We start from the raw sequence: 20,293 nt of genomic DNA on the forward strand, positions 1-20,293 counted from the left end.
CTTATGACACCAAATTTGTTATGAAAATATATCTCATAATAAATATTTATATTTTTATATAGTCAGTCAAACTCAAGGTACTTTAATTTGATGCCATGCTAGAATTGTATTTTTTTAAATGGAGGGAATATTTATATGCATTTCCTTGAATGTTTCCTACAACTGCCATGGTAATGATATATTTTTGAAGGTTGGATCTTTGTGGTAGTGGCTATAACTTAATATCATAATTAACAAGGATTGTGATATACTCCCTCCATCCAAAATAAACACACATCTCACTTTCAGAGGAGTCAAACCTTTTAAGGATTGACCAAATATGTAAAAAATATACTAATATTTATGACTTATAAGAAGCATCATTAGATAGAGAATGGAGCCTACTTTCATAATAAATTTATTTAGAGATACAAATTTTCATACTACTCTCTATAATTTTAGTCAAACTTAGAAAAGTTTGACACTCGAGAAATGTGATGTGCATTTATTTTGGATAGAGGGAGTACAGTGCAACGGCGGGCAGGAAGGATGGGCAGTGGATTAACCGTACCTTTACAGCCGTCCGGAAGGTAAGGGTTGCCCTCGAAACCTTGGTTGCACTTACAGATGTAGCCTCGTCCGCTGGCTGCGTCAGAGCAGAAGCTGTTGTTGCTACGGCACGCGTAATCAAGGTTTCAGCCTGCCGTCTTGCAGTCGTCAAATCCGATGGACCAGTCAAGGACCACCGGCGCCTTTCCACCACGGGAGCTGTTGAATGCCGACGATGAGTTATTGTTGATGAACTCCGGCGAGGAGATGTTGTTGGAGCTGGAGGTCGACGACGTGAAGTTGGACGAGTCCATGAGCACCGCGAAGCTGCAGGGACCGAGGGCGCCGCCGCCGCCGTCGATCCCCGAATGTTCAAGCACTGGCGGAACAACACCTGGTAATACTTGAGACCCTTGGGGATGGCCGTCGGGCAGCAGCCCATCCTGGAGCAAGGGTTTAGAGACATGTTCAGCCTGTTTGTTTGCTCGTATACGATCGTGGATTATAAGTTGGAACATTATTTTTCTCACACACCGAACCAGCAAGCAGTAAATAATCCACGATCGTTTACAACGAAACGAACAGGCTGCTTGCCACCAAAGCACATGGACACGCACCCGGTCAGGTACATAGCAAGAGGGTTGTTCCCTCTGGTGTCGCCGATGTACGCCAGCGCCCGGCACCCTACGACCGTGAACTTGTTGGCCGTGCTGTAGAAACTGTAATTATTGGCCAAGCTCCAGCTCCACTCGCTGGGCACCATCATCCTGGATGCAGCGTCGTAGCAGTACGAAGAGATAGGCTGGAGCACCTTCACTTCACCTTGCTCCAGAGAGATGTTGAGGACCTCCACTACAGCATGTTTTCCTTTAGTACGATGGTTCATGGTAACCAAGAACGGCATAAGGACGCCGTTACCGGTGTCCTTACACAAGATTTCAAATCCCAGCAGCCAGCAGTGATCAGGTCCCATTCCGAACGGGAAAGGAATGTCTACGCCGCCGCATGATCTTTGGCACTCCGCACCACCAATCTCACTCTCCCCGGCGGCGAGCCATGGCACCACGACCGCCGCACCGAGCCACACTAGTCCTGCAGCTAATACTGTGTGGGATGTCATGACCGACGACGACGCTAACAAGCCTTCTTGACCTTGTGATGGATTGGGAGCTCTCTCTCTAGATCTTGAGCTTGTGATGGACCGCGAGCTCTCTATCCATATGCTGATATGCATATGCATGCATGCTGTCCTGAGGACTAATATAGACAAACTACGACGACCTCGTGGCAACTAGTTTTTACATTGACAAATTCACACTAGTACCTAGCTAGTTGTCTCATGTCTCAATATTTAATTTGTCGGCATCGGCTTCCGTCCAGAGATCGATGGCATCAAACACATGCCTGTGTCCAGTCTGGATGCCCCATGCATAAGACCCCTAAGCTCAGTTTTTTTTCCCGATCGACATTCTAAAACGTTGACATTTGACATGTATAATACCACATATGCTCTTTCCGTTCCAAATTATAAATCGCTTTGACTTTTTTCATACATAGAATTTACTATGTATCTAAACATATATTATATCTAGATGCATAGCAAGATGGATGTACCAAAAAAATCAAAGTAACTTATTATGATAGTTTTAATCGTTGAATATATTTTTATAATAAACTTATTTAACATAGAGATATAAATGTTGCTATTATTTTCTACAAATTTAACGAAACTAGATAGTTTGACCAACATGACCTATAGTGACACTCTTTTGGGACTGTGGAAGTCATTGAAAGTAGTAGGATTTGTATAAAGAAATGATCACATATACTCAGCCTTGTTAAGAATATCCAATAAGATCACATGACCGCAATATCTGGTTGATTGATATCTTCTGAAGATTGGTTGTGCGCTCAGGCTTGGATTGCGGGTGAAGACAAGTATCACGGCTTCGGTTAGATAGGATAGGTACCTCCTGATTGATGTAATCTAGAGTTACCAAAAGTAGTTAGCTTCTTCTTGTTGTACAAGTTGTACCGCCACGCCAGGGGCTCTTCCTGGCTATATTAACACAAAGCCGTGAGCCTGAGAGGGCATCACGTTCCAACCATTTTCACATGGTAATCAGAGCTAGGTTAGTCCACAATATTCTCGATTGCTTCCTCTTCCGCGCTTCAACAATCATTCTCTCTGATCGGTTGTCCCGTCACCGAGGAGCTGGGCAAAGAGAATTTTCCCCTATGGAACGCCCAGGTGCTGTCTGCTCTTCGCGGTGCGCAGATAGCGCACTATCTCGAGCCCAACATTGTGGTGCCGGCGAAGCAAATCCCCAAGGCGGCCGACAAGCCGACAGAGCTCATCCCCAACCCTGAGTATGAAACTTGGGTTGCGAAGGACCAGCAGATCGTTAACTATCTGCTCTCCAATATCTCCAAGGAGATCCTGGTGCAAGTCTCCAATTGCGCCACATCGGTTGAGATCTGGAAAGTGATCTCAGAGATGACGGCTTCCCAGTCTCGGGACCGTATCATCAACACGCGCATGGCGTTGGCCACAGCGCAGAAGGGCTCATCTACAATTGCCGACTACTTCAACAAGATGAAATCTCTTGCTGACGACAAGGCAGCCGCCGGCAAATGTCTTGAAGATGAAGAGATCATCTCCTATGTACTAGCCAGACTTGACATGGATTTTAATCTAATTGTCTCGGTTGTCACGGCGCGCACGGAGCCGCTATCTTTGGGCGAGCTCTACACCCCGCTAGTGAGCTAGGAACAACGGATGGATCTCCTACATGGTGGATCCGGTTCTTCTGCTAACACAGCTACACATGGAGGCCGTGGCGGTTTCAACTGCGGCGATGGTGGCCGAGGACGCGGGCGCGGCCGCAACCGTGGTAACAACAACAACAGCGGGCGCCCCCGGTAGAACTACAATGGCGATAAACCCATCTGCCAGCTCTGCGGCAAGGAGGGCCACACCGGACTCCGCTGCTTCAAGCGTTTTGACGCTTCCTTCACTGGCGCACCAGAGCAATCCCGATCTACCTCCTCAGTGTCATATGGGATTGATACCAACTGGTACACCGACACTGGTGCTACCGACCACATCTCAGGGAGAGCTGGAGAAGCTCACCAGTGAGGGACAAGTACCATGGAAACAACAAGGTTTATGCTGCTAATGGCGCAGGTATGAGAATCAATCAAATTGGTCGAAGTTTTGTTCGTACCCCAAATCAAAATCTCATCCTAAACAATGTTCTTTATGTTCCTGAAACTAACAAAAGCCTTGCATCTATTCATCGTCTTACATCCGATAACCATGCTTTTATTGAATATCATCCCAACTATTTTTTGATTAAGGACCAGGCGACGAAAAAAACCATCCTTAGAGGGGAATGCGAAGGCGGCCTATACCCGTTGAAGTCTAGGCCGTCATGGAATAAAGGGGCGTTTAGTGCTGTCAAGTCTCCTTCGTCCAAGTGGTATAGTCGCCTCGGCCATCCTTGTTTTGTAGTCGTTCAGCAAGTCCTTAGCAAAAATAGTATTCCCTTTGTTGCCGATTTGAATAAAGAAACTGTTTGCGATGCCTGCCAAAAGAGCAAAAGTCATCAGCTACCCTATCCTAGATCCACGAGTATCTCATTGAGTCCCTTAGAACTTGTGTTTTCTGATGTATGGGGTCCTGCGCCCACTTCTGTTGGTAAAAACAGTTATTATGTTTGATGATTTCAGCAAGTTTACATGGATTTATTTGCTTCATCATAAATCTAAAGTGTTTCAAAAATTTCATGAATTCCAAGCTAATGGTTGAACGCCAATTTGATAGAAAAATTCTCGCTATGCAAACTGACTGGGGAGGGGAATATCAAAAGCTGAATGCCTTCTTTCAGCGCATTGGCATCTTGCATCATGTCTCATGCCCTTATGCACATCAACAAAATGGCTCCACTGAACACAAACATTGCCATATTGTTGAAGTATGTCTCTTGCATTTAGCCCATCCATCTATGCCCTCAAAATTTTGGGATGAAGCTTTCATCACTGCCACCTATCTTATTAATCGCCTCCCTAGTAAAATTATCAATAACCAAACTCCTCTTGAATGCCTGTTTCATCAAACACCAGACTACTCCTCTCTTCGTACTTTTGGCAGCGCATGCTGGCCGAATCTACGGCCTTATAACGCTCGCAAGTTGCAATTCCGCTCCAAACGCTGTGTCTTCCTAGGATACAGTAACATACACAAGGGGTTCAAGTGTCTGGATGTCAATGAAGGGTGTGTCTATATTTCCCGAGACGTCGTCTTTGATGAACACGTCTTCCCCTTCGCCGAACTCCACCCAAACGCCGGTGCTCGATTACGATATGAAATTCTCCTCCTTCCTCCAACTTTGACAAATCCTTCACATGATTTTGGGGACGATAATTCTTCAGATCATTTTGATAATGATTCCCTGCATACTAACCATATGTCTAAGCGTGCAGCTCATGAAAAAAATTCGGCGTCGAACGAACTAAATTTGGCTGGAAACGGGCGTCATTTCATGCTCCCCAAGCAATTTCCCGTTTTGGCAGGAACAGGCGGCGATCCCTAGGCTGATTCACCTACACCTTCCACTGTGGGAGCCGACAGGATCGGTCTTGGATATGACGGCGTCAGCTCGTGCGCTCATGACGAACGCGTCAGCTCCACTGGCATCCTCTCCACGTGCGCTACCTGTCTCGAACTCGCCTCGCCTGGCTCCATGGACGGGGGATAGGATATTTCGACCGGTGGTGGAGAATCTCCCTTGGATCCGTCGCTCGCTGGATCTTCTGCGCCAGCCACAGATCAACCCACCGGATCTTCGCTCGCCGGATCTTCTACGCCAGCCACAGATCAACCCACCAGATCTTCTACATTGCCTGTAGCACCGGCTCTCCAGCGACCCACCACACGTCTACAACAAGGTATACGCAAACCAAAAATTTACACTGATGGAACTATTGGATATGGTCAGTTAGCAGCCACCACTGAAGGTCCTATTGATTTGCAAGCATGCCTTAGTCGATAATAATTGGAAGCAGTGCTATGGATGTTGAATTTGATGCATTGATCATGAATAAAACTTGACAATCTAGTTCCACCTCAAAAAGGTAAAAATGTGATAGATTGCAAGTGGGTCTATAAAATCGAAAAGAAGATCAGATGGGAAAATTGACAGATATAAGGCATGCCTAGTAGCAAAGGGGTTCAAACAACGATATGGCATTGATTATGAGGATACTTTTAGTCCTGTTGTGAAAGCAGCCACAATTCGTCTTGTGCTCTCTCTAGCTATGTCTAAGGATTGGTGTTTGAGGCAACTCGATGTTCAGAACGCTTTCTTGCATGGTTTTCTTGAAGAAGAGGTATACATGAAACAGCTGCCAGGTTATGAAGATAAGACCAAACCACATCACTTATGCAAACTTGATAGATCCCTGTATGGTTTAAAACAAGCACCATGGGCCTAGTATTCTAGGTTGTGTGGTAAACTTCAGAGTCTAGGCTTTGTTCCCTCCAAAGCTGACACATCATTATTCTTTTATCGGAAAGGAAATCATGTCAACTTTATGCTTGTATATGTTGATGATATAATTGTGGCCAGTTCATCACAGGAAGCAATGGATGCTCTTCTCCGAGATTTAGAGAATGACTTTGCAATCAAAGATCTCGGGAACCTTCACTATTTTCTTGGCATACAGGTTCAAAGAAAGAAAGGTGAATTGCTTTTGACACAGGAACCTGATATCCTCAAGAGAGTTAATATGCAGCTGTGTAAACCCGTCAAAACACCCCTTAATACTACCGAAAAGCTTTCAGTCACTACTAGCACTCGGTTAGGAGTGGAGGACTCAACCAGATACAGGAGCATTGTTGGAGCTCTCCAGTATCTCACCCTTACACGACCAGATCTGTCTTTTTCGGTCAACAAAGTTTGTCAATTCCTTCACTCGCCGATGACCGTTTGTTGGGAAGTTGTGAAGAGAATATTGACATATGTACAAGGAATAATCGGCCTAGGGTTAAAAATTAGAAAATCTAACACTATGCTTATATGTGCTTTTTTAGATGTTGATTGGGCCGGTTGCCCTGATGATAGACGATCTATAGGCGGCTTTGCTGTATTCCTAGGTTGCAACCTAGTGTCATGGTGCGCAAGAAAATAGCTTACGGTTTCAAGATCAAGTACAGAAGCTGAATACAAGTCTTTGGCCAACGCTACTGCAGAGGTAATGTGGGTACAAAAATTACTTGATAAGTTAGGTATTCCACATCCTTTGGCAGCATGTTTATGGTGTGATAATCTTGGCGTAAAGTACCTATCGGCTAACCCTGTATTTCATGCACGCACCAAGCATATAGAGATTCGATTTTCATTTTGTACGCGAACAAGTTGTAGCAAAGCGCCTGGACATCAGATTCATCAGCACTACGGATCAGATCGCCGATGGCTTCACTAAGCCTCTTCCAGAGAAGCAAATGGTCATGTTAAGAGACAATCTCAACCTCGCTGATAAGTTGTGATTGAGGAGGAATGTTAAGAATATCCAATAAGATCACATGACCGCAATATCTGGTTGATTGATATCTCCTGAAGATTGGTTGTGCGCTCAGGCTTGGATTGCGGGGAAGACAAGTATTACAGCTTCGGTTAGATAGGATAGGTATCTCCTGATTGATGTAATCTTGTGATGTAATCTAGAGTTACCAAAAGTAGTTAGCTTCTTCTTGTTGTACAAGTTATACCGCCACGCCAGGGGCTCTTCATGGCTATATTAACACGAAGCCGTAAGCCTAAGAGGACATCACGTTCCAACCATTTTCACAAGCCTTTGTAGGGGCGGCTCCAGGGCATTCGTAGGAGCGGTTTGCCCAGCCGCCCCTACTCAGGCTTGGCTACAAATCAATGATTTGTAGAAGCGATTTTTTAACCGTCTCTATAAATCGATTTGTAGGGGCGGCCGGATATAAAGCCGTCCCTAAAAAAAAGCATTTCTATAAATCTTTTTTATAGTAGTGTCTAAAAGTCTAATGATGCAATTGAGCAAGTTAATTCTTTAGTTATTAGCAGAAACATCGAGTAAATTGTGGTCCGACTCCCTATATGTTCTAGTAGCATTAACGTAAATCTGAAGGCCTCAATGCTTCTGCACCTTTGAAATACCGATGAAACAAATTTGAAATACCGTTAGACTTTAAGGGTATTATGTGGCTCTTTTATTTTTGGTAAAGAAAATTCTACAGCAAGCCAAACTGAGCTCAACATGTGAACCTGCAAGTTCCATAAATAAAAATAAAAATGCGTTGCCACTTAAGAATAAGAAAATGCTGGATCGTACCAGTGGCTACCCGTGCTCCGAGAGGGAAGGGATCTTTGTGCATTCTGCATTAGATGCATTTCCTCGGCTACCCCTAGGACAATCACAAGCGAATGAACCATATGTATTCGTGCACACTCCATGGCATGGGTATTTTTTACCGTCAAGGCACTCATCAATATCTGCAATAAAACATCCAGTTATTAAACATAACATGTATATGTCCAAAAGCATGCCATATATAATATTTTCATTAGATCTCCCGTAGGCTGAGTTTCAATAAGGTTCAGAGTTAAGTAAATGCATCTAAATAAAGGATCATAGTGTAGGCCTGGTATATGCATGTACCCTATAACAATGTGGCATGCATAGAGGAAACTGATAAAACCTGTAAGTACTAAGCATTGAGCTAATCTCATATATTATCTCTGTTCCAAAAAGAATGCAATATTCTAGGTGCATTTTTTTATTAAAATACCTAAATTTTGATCAAATATATAGAAAAATATTAACGCTTATGACACCAAATTATTTGTTATGAAAATATATCTCATAATAAATATTTATATTTTTATATAGTCAGTCAAACTCAAGGTACTTTAATTTGATGCCATGCTAGAATTGTATTTTTTTAAATGGAGGGAATGTTTATATGCATTTCCTTGAATGTTTCCTACAACTGCCATGGTAATGATATATTTTTTGAAGGTTGGATCTTTGTGGTAGTGGCTATAACTTAATATCATAATTAACAAGGATTGTGATATACTCCCTCCATCCAAAATAAACACACATCTCACTTTCAGAGGAGTCAAACCTTTTAAGGATTGACCAAATATGTAAAAAATATACTAATATTTATGACTTATAAGAAGCATCATTAGATAGAGAATGGAGCCTACTTTCATAATAAATTTATTTAGAGATACAAATTTTCATACTACTCTCTATAATTTTAGTCAAACTTAGAAAAGTTTGACCACTCGAGAAATGTGATGTGCATTTAGTTTTGGATAGAGGGAGTACAGTGCAACGGAGGGCAGGAAGGATGGGCAGTGGATTAACCGTACCTTTACAGCCGTCCGGAAGGTAAGGGTTGCCCTCGAAACCTTGGTTGCACTTACAGATGTAGCCTCGTCCGCTGGCTGCGTCAGAGCAGAAGCTGTTGTTGCTACGGCACGCGTAATCAAGGTTTCAGCCTGCCGTCTTGCAGTCGTCAAATCCGATGGACCAGTCAAGGACCACCGGCGCCTTTCCACCACGGGAGCTGTTGAATGCCGACGACGAGTTATTGTTGATGAACTCCGGCCAGGAGATGTTGTTGGAGCTGGAGGTCGACGACGTGAAGTTGGACGAGTCCATGAGCACCGCGAAGCTGCAGCGACCAAGGCCGCCGTAGTCGTCGATCCCTGACATGTTCAACCGATGGTCGAACCACACCTGGTAATACTTGAGACCCTTGGGGATGGCCATCTGGCAGCAACCCATCCCGGAGCAAGGGTTTAGGGACATCTTGCCGCCAAAGCACATGAACGGCACCCTACGACCGTGAACTTGTTGGCCGTGCTGGAGAAAGTGTACGGCGAGTTATTGGACAAGTTCCAGTGCCACTCATCCCAGTCTGCCTTCACCGCAGACGCAGCGTCGTAGCAGTAATAAGAGATAGGCTGGAGCACCTTCACTTCACCTTGCTCCAGAGAGATGTTGAGGACCTCCACTATAGCATCTTTTGGTTTAGTAACCATGAACGGCTTAAGGACGCCATTGCCGGTGTCCTTACACGAGATTTCAAATCCCAGCAGCCGGCAGTGATAAGGTCCCAATCCGAACGGGAAAGGAATGTCTACAACGCCCCATGATCTTTGGCACTCCGCACCACCAATCTCACTCTCCCTGGCGGCGAGCCATGGCACCACGACCGCCGCACCGAGCCACACTAGTCCTGCAGCTAATACTGTGTGGGATGTCATGACCGACGACGACGCTAACAAGCCTTCTTGACCTTGTGATGGATTGGGAGCTCTCTCTCTAGATCTTGAGCTTGTGATGGACCGCGAGCTCTCTATCCATATGCTGATATGCATATGCATGCATGCTGTCCTGAGGACTAATATAGACAAACTACGACGACCTCGTGGCAACTAGTTTTTGCATTGATGACAAATTCACACTAGTACCTAGCTAGTTGTCTCATGTCTCAATATTTAATTTGTCGGCATCGGCTTCCGTCCAGAGATCGATGGCATCAAACACATGCCTGTGTCCAGTCTGGATGCCCCATGCATAAGACCCCTAAGCTCAGTTTTTTTTTCCCGATCGACATTCTAAAACGTTGACATTTGACATGTATAATACCACATGCTCTTTCCGTTCCAAATTATAAGTCGCTTTGACTTTTTTCATACATAGAATTTACTATGTATCTAGACATATATTATATCTAGATGCATAGCAAGATGGATGTACCAAAAAAATCAAAGTAACTTATTATGATAGTTTTAATCGTTGAATATATTTTTATAATAAACTTATTTAACATAGAGATATAAATGTTGCTAATATTTTCTACAAATTTAACGAAACTAGATAGTTTGACCAACACGACCTATAGTGACACTCTTTTGGGACTGTGGAAGTCATTGAAAGTAGTAGGAGTTGTATAAAGAAATGATCACATATACACAGCCTTGTTACGAATATCCAAAAAGATCACATGACCGCAATATCTGGTTGATTGATGGTTGATTGATATCTCCTGAAGATTGGTTGTGCGCTCAGGCTTGGATTGCGGGTGAAGACAAGTATCACGGCTTCGGTTAGATAGGATAGGTATCTCCTGATTGATGTAATCTAGAGTTACCAAAAGTAGTTAGCTTCTTCTTGTTGTACAAGTTGTACCGCCACACCAGGGGCTCTTCCTGGCTATATTAACACAAAGCCGTGAGCCTGGGAGGGCATCACGTTTCAACCATTTTCACATGGTAATCAGAGCTAGGTTAGTCCACAATATTCTCGATGGCTTCCTCTTCCGTGCTTCAACAATCGTTCTCTCTGATCGGTTGTCCCGTCACCGAGAAGCTAGGCAGAGGGAATTTTCCCCTATGGAACGCCCAGGTGCTGTCTGCTCTTCGCGGTGCGCAGATAGCGCACTATCTCGAGCCTGACATTGTGGTGCCGGCGAAGCAAATCCCCAAGGCGGCCGAGAAGCCGACTGAGCTCATCCCCAACCCTGAGTATGAAACTTGGGTTGCGAAGGACCAGCAGATCGTTAACTGTCTGCTCTCCAATATCTCCAAGGAGATCTAGGTGCAAGTCTCCAATTGCGCCACATCGGTTGAGATCTGGAAAGTGATCTCAGAGATGACGGCTTCCTAGTCTCGGGACCGTATCATCAACACGCGCATGGCGTTGGCCACAGCGCAGAAGGGCTCGTCTACAATTGCTGACTACTTCAACAAGACGAAATCTCTTGCTGACGACATGGTGGCCGCCGGCAAACGTCTTGAAGATGAAGAGATCATCTCCTATGTACTAGCCGGACTTGACATGGATTTTAATCCGATTGTCTCGGTTGTCGCGGCGCGCACGGAGCCGCTATCTTTGGGCGAGCTCTACACCCCGCTAGTGAGCTGGGAACAGCGGATGGATCTCCTACATGTTGGATCCGGTTCTTCTGCTAACACGGCTACACGTGGAGGCCGTGGCGGTTTCAACTGCGGCGATGGTGGCCGAGGACGCGGGCGCGGCCGCAACCGTGGTAACAACAACAACAGCGGGCGCCCCCGGTAGAACTACAATGGCGATAAACCCATCTGCCAACTCTGCGGCAAGGAAGGCCACACCGGACTCCGCTGCTTCAAGCGTTTTGACGCTTCCTTCACCGGCCCACGAGAGCAATCCTGATCTGCCTCCTCAGCGTCATATGGGATCGACACCAACTGGTACACTGACACTGGTGCTACCGACCACATCTCGGGAGAGCTGGAGAAGCTCACCATGAGGGACAAGTACCATGGAAACAACAAGGTTCATGCTGCTAATGGCGTAGGTATGAGAATCAATCAAATTGGTCGAAGTTTTGTTCATACCCCAAATCAAAATCTCGTCCTAAACAATGTTCTTTATGTTCCTGAAACTAACAAAAGCCTTGCATCTATTCATCGTCTTACATCCGATAACCATGCTTTTATTGAATATCATCCCAACTATTTTTTGATTAAGGACCAGGCGACGAAAAAAACCATCCTTAGAGCGGAATGCGAAGGTGGCCTATACCCGTTGAAGTCTAGGCCATCATGGAATAAAGGGGCGTTTAGTGCTGTCAAGTCTCCTTCGTCCAGGTGGTATAGTCACCTCGGCCACCCTTCTTTTGTAGTCGTTCAGCAAGTCCTTAGCAAAAATAGTATTCCCTTTGTTGCCGATTTGAATAAAGAAATTGTTTGCGATGCTTGCCAAAAGAGCAAAAGTCATCAGCTACCCTATCCTAGATCCACGAGTATCTCATTGAGTCCCTTAGAACTTGTGTTTTCTGATGTATGGGGTCCTGCGCCCACTTCTGTTGGCAAAAACAGTTATTACGTTAGCTTCATTGATGATTTCAGCAAGTTTACATGGATTTATTTTCTTCGTCATAAATCTAAAGTTTTTCAAAAATTTCATGAATTCCAAGCAATGGTTGAACGCCAATTTGATAGAAAAATTCTCGCTATGCAAAATGACTGGGGAGGGGAATATCAAAAGCTGAATGCCTTCTTTCAGCGCATTGGCATCTCGCATCATGTCTCATGCCCTTATGCACATCAACAAAATGGCTCCACTGAACACAAACATCGCCATATTGTTGAAGTATGTCTCTAGTATTTAGCCCATGCTTCTATGCCCTCAAAATTTTGGGATGAAGCTTTCATCACTGCCACCTATCTTATTAATCGCCTCCCTAGTAAAATTATCAATAACCAAACTCCTCTTGAATGCCTGTTTCATCAAACACCAGACTACTCCTCTCTTCGTACTTTTGGCAGCGCATGCTGGCCGAATCTACGGCCTTATAACGCTCGCAAGTTGCAATTCCGCTCCAAACGCTGTGTCTTCCTAGGATACAGTAACATACACAAGGGGTTCAAGTGTCTGGATGTCAATGAAGGGTGTGTCTATATTTCCCGAGACGTCGTCTTTGATGAACACGTCTTCCCCTTCGCCGAACTCCACCCAAACGCCGGTGCTCGATTACGATATGAAATTCTCCTCCTTCCTCCAACTTTGACAAATCCTTCACATGATTTTGGGGACGATAATTCTTCAGATCATTTTGATAATGATTCCCTGCATACTAACCATATGTCTAAGCGTGCAGCTCATGAAAAAAATTCGGCGTCGAACGAACTAAATTTGGCTGGAAACGGGCGTCATTTCATGCTCCCCAAGCAATTTCCCGTTTTGGCAGGAACAGGCGGCGATCCCTAGGCTGATTCACCTACACCTTCCACTGTGGGAGCCGACAGGATCGGTCTTGGATATGACGGCGTCAGCTCGTGCGCTCATGACGAACGCGCCAGCTCCACTGGCATCCTCTCCACGTGCGCTACCTGTCTCGAACTCGCCTCGCCTGGCTCCATGGACGGGGGATAGGATATTTCGACCGGTGGTGGAGAATCTCCCTTGGATCCGTCGCTCGCTGGATCTTCTGCGCCAGCCACAGATCAACCCACCGGATCTTCGCTCGCCGGATCTTCTACGCCAGCCACAGATCAACCCACCAGATCTTCTACATTGCCTGTAGCACCGGCTCTCCAGCGACCCACCACACGTCTACAACAAGGTATACGCAAACCAAAAATTTACACTGATGGAACTATTGGATATGGTCAGTTAGCAGCCACCACTGAAGGTCCTATTGATTTGCAACATGCCTTAGTCGATAATAATTGGAAGCGTGCTATGGATGTTGAATTTGATGCATTGATCATGAATAAAACTTGACATCTAGTTCCACCTCAAAAAGGTAAAAATGTGATAGATTGCAAGTGGGTCTATAAAATCGAAAGAAGATCAGATGGGAAAATTGACAGATATAAGGCATGCCTAGTAGCAAAGGGGTTCAAACAACGATATGGCATTGATTATGAGGATACTTTTAGTCCTGTTGTGAAAGCAGCCACAATTCGTCTTGTGCTCTCTCTAGCTATGTCTAAGGATTGGTGTTTGAGGCAACTCGATGTTCAGAACGCTTTCTTGCATGGTTTTCTTGAAGAAGAGGTATACATGAAACAGCTGCCAGGTTATGAAGATAAGACCAAACCACATCACTTATGCAAACTTGATAGATCCCTGTATGGTTTAAAACAAGCACCATGGGCCTAGTATTCTAGGTTGTGTGGTAAACTTCAGAGTCTAGGCTTTGTTCCCTCCAAAGCTGACACATCATTATTCTTTTATCGGAAAGGAAATCATGTCAACTTTATGCTTGTATATGTTGATGATATAATTGTGGCCAGTTCATCACAGGAAGCAATGGATGCTCTTCTCCGAGATTTAGAGAATGACTTTGCAATCAAAGATCTCGGGAACCTTCACTATTTTCTTGGCATACAGGTTCAAAGAAAGAAAGGTGAATTGCTTTTGACACAGGAACCTGATATCCTCAAGAGAGTTAATATGCAGCTGTGTAAACCCGTCAAAACACCCCTTAATACTACCGAAAAGCTTTCAGTCACTACTAGCACTCGGTTAGGAGTGGAGGACTCAACCAGATACAGGAGCATTGTTGGAGCTCTCCAGTATCTCACCCTTACACGACCAGATCTGTCTTTTTCGGTCAACAAAGTTTGTCAATTCCTTCACTCGCCGATGACCGTTTGTTGGGAAGTTGTGAAGAGAATATTGACATATGTACAAGGAATAATCGGCCTTGGGTTAAAAATTAGAAAATCTAACACTATGCTTATATGTGCTTTTTTAGATGTTGATTGGGCCAGTTGCCCTGATGATAGACGATCTATAGGCGGCTTTGCTGTATTCCTAGGTTGCAACCTAGTGTCATGGTGCGCAAGAAAATAGCTTACGGTTTCAAGATCAAGTACAGAAGCTGAATACAAGTCTTTGGCCAACGCTACTGCAGAGGTAATGTGGGTACAAAAATTACTTGATAAGTTAGGTATTTCACATCCTTTGGCAGCATGTTTATGGTGTGATAATCTTGGCGCAAAGTACCTATCGGCTAACCCTGTATTTCATGCACGCACCAAGCATATAGAGATTGATTTTCATTTTGTACGCGAACAAGTTGCAGCAAAGCGCCTGGACATCAGATTCATCAGCACTACGGATCAGATCGCCGATGGCTTCACTAAGCCTCTTCCAGAGAAGCAAATGGTCACGTTAAGAGACAATCTCAACCTCGCTGATAAGTTGTGATTGAGGAGGAATGTTAAGAATATCCAATAAGATCACATGACCGCAATATCTGGTTGATTGATATCTCCTGAAGATTGGTTGTGCGCTCAGGCTTGGATTGCGGGTGAAGACAAGTATCACAGCTTCGGTTAGATAGGATAGGTATCTCCTGATTGATGTAATCTTGTGATGTAATCTAGAGTTACCAAAAGTAGTTAGCTTCTTCTTGTTGTACAAGTTATACCGCCACGCCAGGGGCTCTTCATGGCTATATTAACACGAAGCCGTAAGCCTAAGGGGACATCACGTTCCAACCATTTTCACAAGCCTTTGTAGGGGCGGCTCCAGGGCATTCGTAGGAGCGGTTTGCCCAGCCGCCCCTACTCAGGCTTGGCTACAAATCAATGATTTGTAGAAGCGATTTTTTAACCGTCTCTATAAATCGATTTGTAGGGGCGGCCGGATATAAAGCCGTCCCTAAAAAAAGCATTTCTATAAATCTTTTTTTATAGTAGTGTCTAAAAGTCTAATGATGCAATTGAGCAAGTTAATTCTTTAGTTATTAGCAGAAACATCGAGTAAATTGTGGTCCGACTCCCTATATGTTCTAGTAGCATTAACGTAAATCTGAAGGCCTCAATGCTTCTGCACCTTTGAAATACCGATGAAACAAATTTGAAATACCGTTAGACTTTAAGGGTATTATGTGGCTCTTTTATTTTTGGTAAAGAAAATTCTACAGCAAGCCAAACTGAGCTCAACATGTGAACCTGCAAGTTCCATAAATAAAAATAAAAATGCGTTGCCACTTAAGAATAAGAAAATGCTGGATCGTACCAGTGGCTACCCGTGCTCCGAGAGGGAAGGGATCTTTGTGCATTCTGCATTAGATGCATTTCCTCGGCTACCCCTAGGACAATCACAAGCGAATGAACCATATGTATTCGTGCACACTCCATGGCATGGGTATTTTTTACCGTCAAGGCACTCATCAATATCTGCAATAAAACATCCAGTTATTAAACATAACATGTATATGTCCAAAAGCATGCCATATATAATATTTTCATTAGATCTCCCGTAGGCTGAGTTTCAATAAGGTTCAGAGTTAAGTAAATGCATCTAAATAAAGGATCATAGTGTAGGCCTGGTATATGCATGTACCCTATAACAATGTGGCATGCATAGAGGAAACTGATAAAACCTGTAAGTACTAAGCATTGAGCTAATCTCATATATTATCTCTGTTCCAAAAAGAATGCAATATTCTAGGTGCATTTTTTTTATTAAAATACCTAAATTTTGATCAAATATATAGAAAAATATTAACGCTTATGACACCAAATTATTTGTTATGAAAATATATCTCATAATAAATATTTATATTTTTATATAGTCAGTCAAACTCAAGGTACTTTAATTTGATGCCATGCTAGAATTGTATTTTTTTAAATGGAGGGAATATTTATATGCATTTCCTTGAATGTTTCCTACAACTGCCATGGTAATGATATATTTTTTGAAGGTTGGATCTTTGTGGTAGTGGCTATAACTTAATATCATAATTAACAAGGATTGTGATATACTCCCTCCATCCAAAATAAACACACATCTCACTTTCAGAGGAGTCAAACCTTTTAAGGATTGACCAAATATGTAAAAAATATACTAATATTTATGACTTATAAGAAGCATCATTAGATAGAGAATGGAGCCTACTTTCATAATAAATTTATTTAGAGATACAAATTTTCATACTACTCTCTATAATTTTAGTCAAACTTAGAAAAGTTTGACCACTCGAGAAATGTGATGTGCATTTAGTTTTGGATAGAGGGAGTACAGTGCAACGGAGGGCAGGAAGGATGGGCAGTGGATTAACCGTACCTTTACAGCCGTCCGGAAGGTAAGGGTTGCCCTCGAAACCTTGGTTGCACTTACAGATGTAGCCTCGTCCGCTGGCTGCGTCAGAGCAGAAGCTGTTGTTGCTACGGCACGCGTAATCAAGGTTTCAGCCTGCCGTCTTGCAGTCGTCAAATCCGATGGACCAGTCAAGGACCACCGGCGCCTTTCCACCACGGGAGCTGTTGAATGCCGACGACGAGTTATTGTTGATGAACTCCGGCCAGGAGATGTTGTTGGAGCTGGAGGTCGACGACGTGAAGTTGGACGAGTCCATGAGCACCGCGAAGCTGCAGCGACCAAGGCCGCCGTAGTCGTCGATCCCTGACATGTTCAACCGATGGTCGAACCACACCTGGTAATACTTGAGACCCTTGGGGATGGCCATCTGGCAGCAACCCATCCCGGAGCAAGGGTTTAGGGACATCTTGCCGCCAAAGCACATGAACGGCACCCTACGACCGTGAACTTGTTGGCCGTGCTGGAGAAAGTGTACGGCGAGTTATTGGACAAGTTCCAGTGCCACTCATCCCAGTCTGCCTTCACCGCAGACGCAGCGTCGTAGCAGTAATAAGAGATAGGCTGGAGCACCTTCACTTCACCTTGCTCCAGAGAGATGTTGAGGACCTCCACTATAGCATCTTTTGGTTTAGTAACCATGAACGGCTTAAGGACGCCATTGCCGGTGTCCTTACACGAGATTTCAAATCCCAGCAGCCGGCAGTGATAAGGTCCCAATCCGAACGGGAAAGGAATGTCTACAACGCCCCATGATCTTTGGCACTCCGCACCACCAATCTCACTCTCCCTGGCGGCGAGCCATGGCACCACGACCGCCGCACCGAGCCACACTAGTCCTGCAGCTAATACTGTGTGGGATGTCATGACCGACGACGACGCTAACAAGCCTTCTTGACCTTGTGATGGATTGGGAGCTCTCTCTCTAGATCTTGAGCTTGTGATGGACCGCGAGCTCTCTATCCATATGCTGATATGCATATGCATGCATGCTGTCCTGAGGACTAATATAGACAAACTACGACGACCTCGTGGCAACTAGTTTTTGCATTGATGACAAATTCACACTAGTACCTAGCTAGTTGTCTCATGTCTCAATATTTAATTTGTCGGCATCGGCTTCCGTCCAGAGATCGATGGCATCAAACACATGCCTGTGTCCAGTCTGGATGCCCCATGCATAAGACCCCTAAGCTCAGTTTTTTTTCCCGATCGACATTCTAAAACGTTGACATTTGACATGTATAATACCACATGCTCTTTCCGTTCCAAATTATAAGTCGCTTTGACTTTTTTCATACATAGAATTTACTATGTATCTAGACATATATTATATCTAGATGCATAGCAAGATGGATGTACCAAAAAAATCAAAGTAACTTATTATGATAGTTTTAATCGTTGAATATATTTTTATAATAAACTTATTTAACATAGAGATATAAATGTTGCTAATATTTTCTACAAATTTAACGAAACTAGATAGTTTGACCAACACGACCTATAGTGACACTCTTTTGGGACTGTGGAAGTCATTGAAAGTAGTAGGAGTTGTATAAAGAAATGATCACATATACACAGCCTTGTTACGAATATCCAAAAAGATCACATGACCGCAATATCTGGTTGATTGATGGTTGATTGATATCTCCTGAAGATTGGTTGTGCGCTCAGGCTTGGATTGCGGGTGAAGACAAGTATCACGGCTTCGGTTAGATAGGATAGGTATCTCCTGATTGATGTAATCTAGAGTTACCAAAAGTAGTTAGCTTCTTCTTGTTGTACAAGTTGTACCGCCACACCAGGGGCTCTTCCTGGCTATATTAACACAAAGCCGTGAGCCTGGGAGGGCATCATGTTTCAACCATTTTCACATGGTAATCAGAGCTAGGTTAGTCCACAATATTCTCGATGGCTTCCTCTTCCGTGCTTCAACAATCGTTCTCTCTGATCGGTTGTCCCGTCACCGAGAAGCTAGGCAGAGGGAATTTTCCCCTATGGAACGCCCAGGTGCTGTCTGCTCTTCGCGGTGCGCAGATAGCGCACTATCTCGAGCCTGACATTGTGGTGCCGGCGAAGCAAATCCCCAAGGCGGCCGACAAGCCGACTGAGCTCATCCCCAACCCTGAGTATGAAACTTGGGTTGCGAAGGACCAGCAGATCGTTAACTGTCTGCTCTCCAATATCTCCAAGGAGATCTAGGTGCAAGTCTCCAATTGCGCCACATCGGTTGAGATCTGGAAAGTGATCTCAGAGATGACGGCTTCCTAGTCTCGGGACCGTATCATCAACACGCGCATGGCGTTGGCCACAGCGCAGAAGGGCTCGTCTACAATTGCTGACTACTTCAACAAGACGAAATCTCTTGCTGACGACATGGTGGCCGCCGGCAAACGTCTTGAAGATGAAGAGATCATCTCCTATGTACTAGCCGGACTTGACATGGATTTTAATCCGATTGTCTCGGTTGTCGCGGCGCGCACGGAGCCGCTATCTTTGGGCGAGCTCTACACCCCGCTAGTGAGCTGGGAACAGCGGATGGATCTCCTACATGTTGGATCCGGTTCTTCTGCTAACACGGCTACACGTGGAGGCCGTGGCGGTTTCAACTGCGGCGATGGTGGCCGAGGACGCGGGCGCGGCCGCAACCGTGGTAACAACAACAATAGCGGGCGCCCTCGGTAGAACTACAATGGCGATAAACCCATCTGCCAACTCTGCGGCAAGGAAGGCCACACCGGACTCCGCTGCTTCAAGCGTTTTGACGCTTCCTTCACCGGCCCACGAGAGCAATCCTGATCTGCCTCCTCAGCGTCATATGGGATCGACACCAACTGGTACACTGACACTGGTGCTACCGACCACATCTCGGGAGAGCTGGAGAAGCTCACCATGAGGGACAAGTACCATGGAAACAACAAGGTTCATGCTGCTAATGGCGTAGGTATGAGAATCAATCAAATTGGTCGAAGTTTTGTTCATACCCCAAATCAAAATCTCGTCCTAAACAATGTTCTTTATGTTCCTGAAACTAACAAAAGCCTTGCATCTATTCATCGTCTTACATCCGATAACCATGCTTTTATTGAATATCATCCCAACTATTTTT

The 20,293-nt window shown here is 44.6% G+C and overlaps 1 protein-coding gene and 3 non-coding genes across 4 annotated transcripts; 3 read left to right on the forward strand and 1 right to left on the reverse strand.

Annotated features, from left to right (window-relative positions):
* Nucleotides 1-674: 674 nt before the first annotated feature.
* LOC136488157 (wall-associated receptor kinase 1-like) lies at nt 675-1,648 on the reverse strand. Its single transcript, XM_066485177.1, has 2 exons — nt 1,112-1,648; nt 675-971 (listed from the first exon to the last, which is right to left on the reverse strand). The coding sequence occupies exons 1-2, from the start codon at nt 1,646-1,648 to the stop codon at nt 675-677; spliced, it is 834 nt and encodes a 277-aa protein (XP_066341274.1).
* Nucleotides 1,649-3,163: 1,515 nt separating this feature from the next.
* On the forward strand, nt 3,164-3,300 carry LOC136490482 (small nucleolar RNA Z247). The gene has a single exon (XR_010767760.1). It is a non-coding gene; the product is annotated as a small nucleolar RNA Z247 (small nucleolar RNA).
* An 8,070-nt stretch (nt 3,301-11,370) lies between these two features.
* LOC136490474 (small nucleolar RNA Z247) lies at nt 11,371-11,507 on the forward strand. Its single transcript, XR_010767753.1, has one exon. It is a non-coding gene; the product is annotated as a small nucleolar RNA Z247 (small nucleolar RNA).
* Nucleotides 11,508-19,578: 8,071 nt separating this feature from the next.
* LOC136490475 (small nucleolar RNA Z247) lies at nt 19,579-19,715 on the forward strand. Its single transcript, XR_010767754.1, has one exon. It is a non-coding gene; the product is annotated as a small nucleolar RNA Z247 (small nucleolar RNA).
* The last annotated feature ends 578 nt before the right edge of the window (nt 19,716-20,293 follow it).

This window comes from Miscanthus floridulus, chromosome 10, assembly GCF_019320115.1.
Source record: "Miscanthus floridulus cultivar M001 chromosome 10, ASM1932011v1, whole genome shotgun sequence".
In the NCBI taxonomy this organism is placed as follows: domain Eukaryota; kingdom Viridiplantae; phylum Streptophyta; class Magnoliopsida; order Poales; family Poaceae; genus Miscanthus; species Miscanthus floridulus.

Bases quoted from the DNA above. Each gene is read 5' to 3' on its own strand.
- LOC136488157 (XM_066485177.1), bottom strand. From the start codon at position 1,648: ATGACATCCCACACAGTATTAGCTGCAGGACTAGTGTGGCTCGGTGCG. The intron at 972-1,111 runs GTTCGTTTCGTT...CCCTTGCTCCAG, and splicing joins GCTTTGGTGGCAAGCAGCCT to GATGGGCTGCTGCCCGACGG.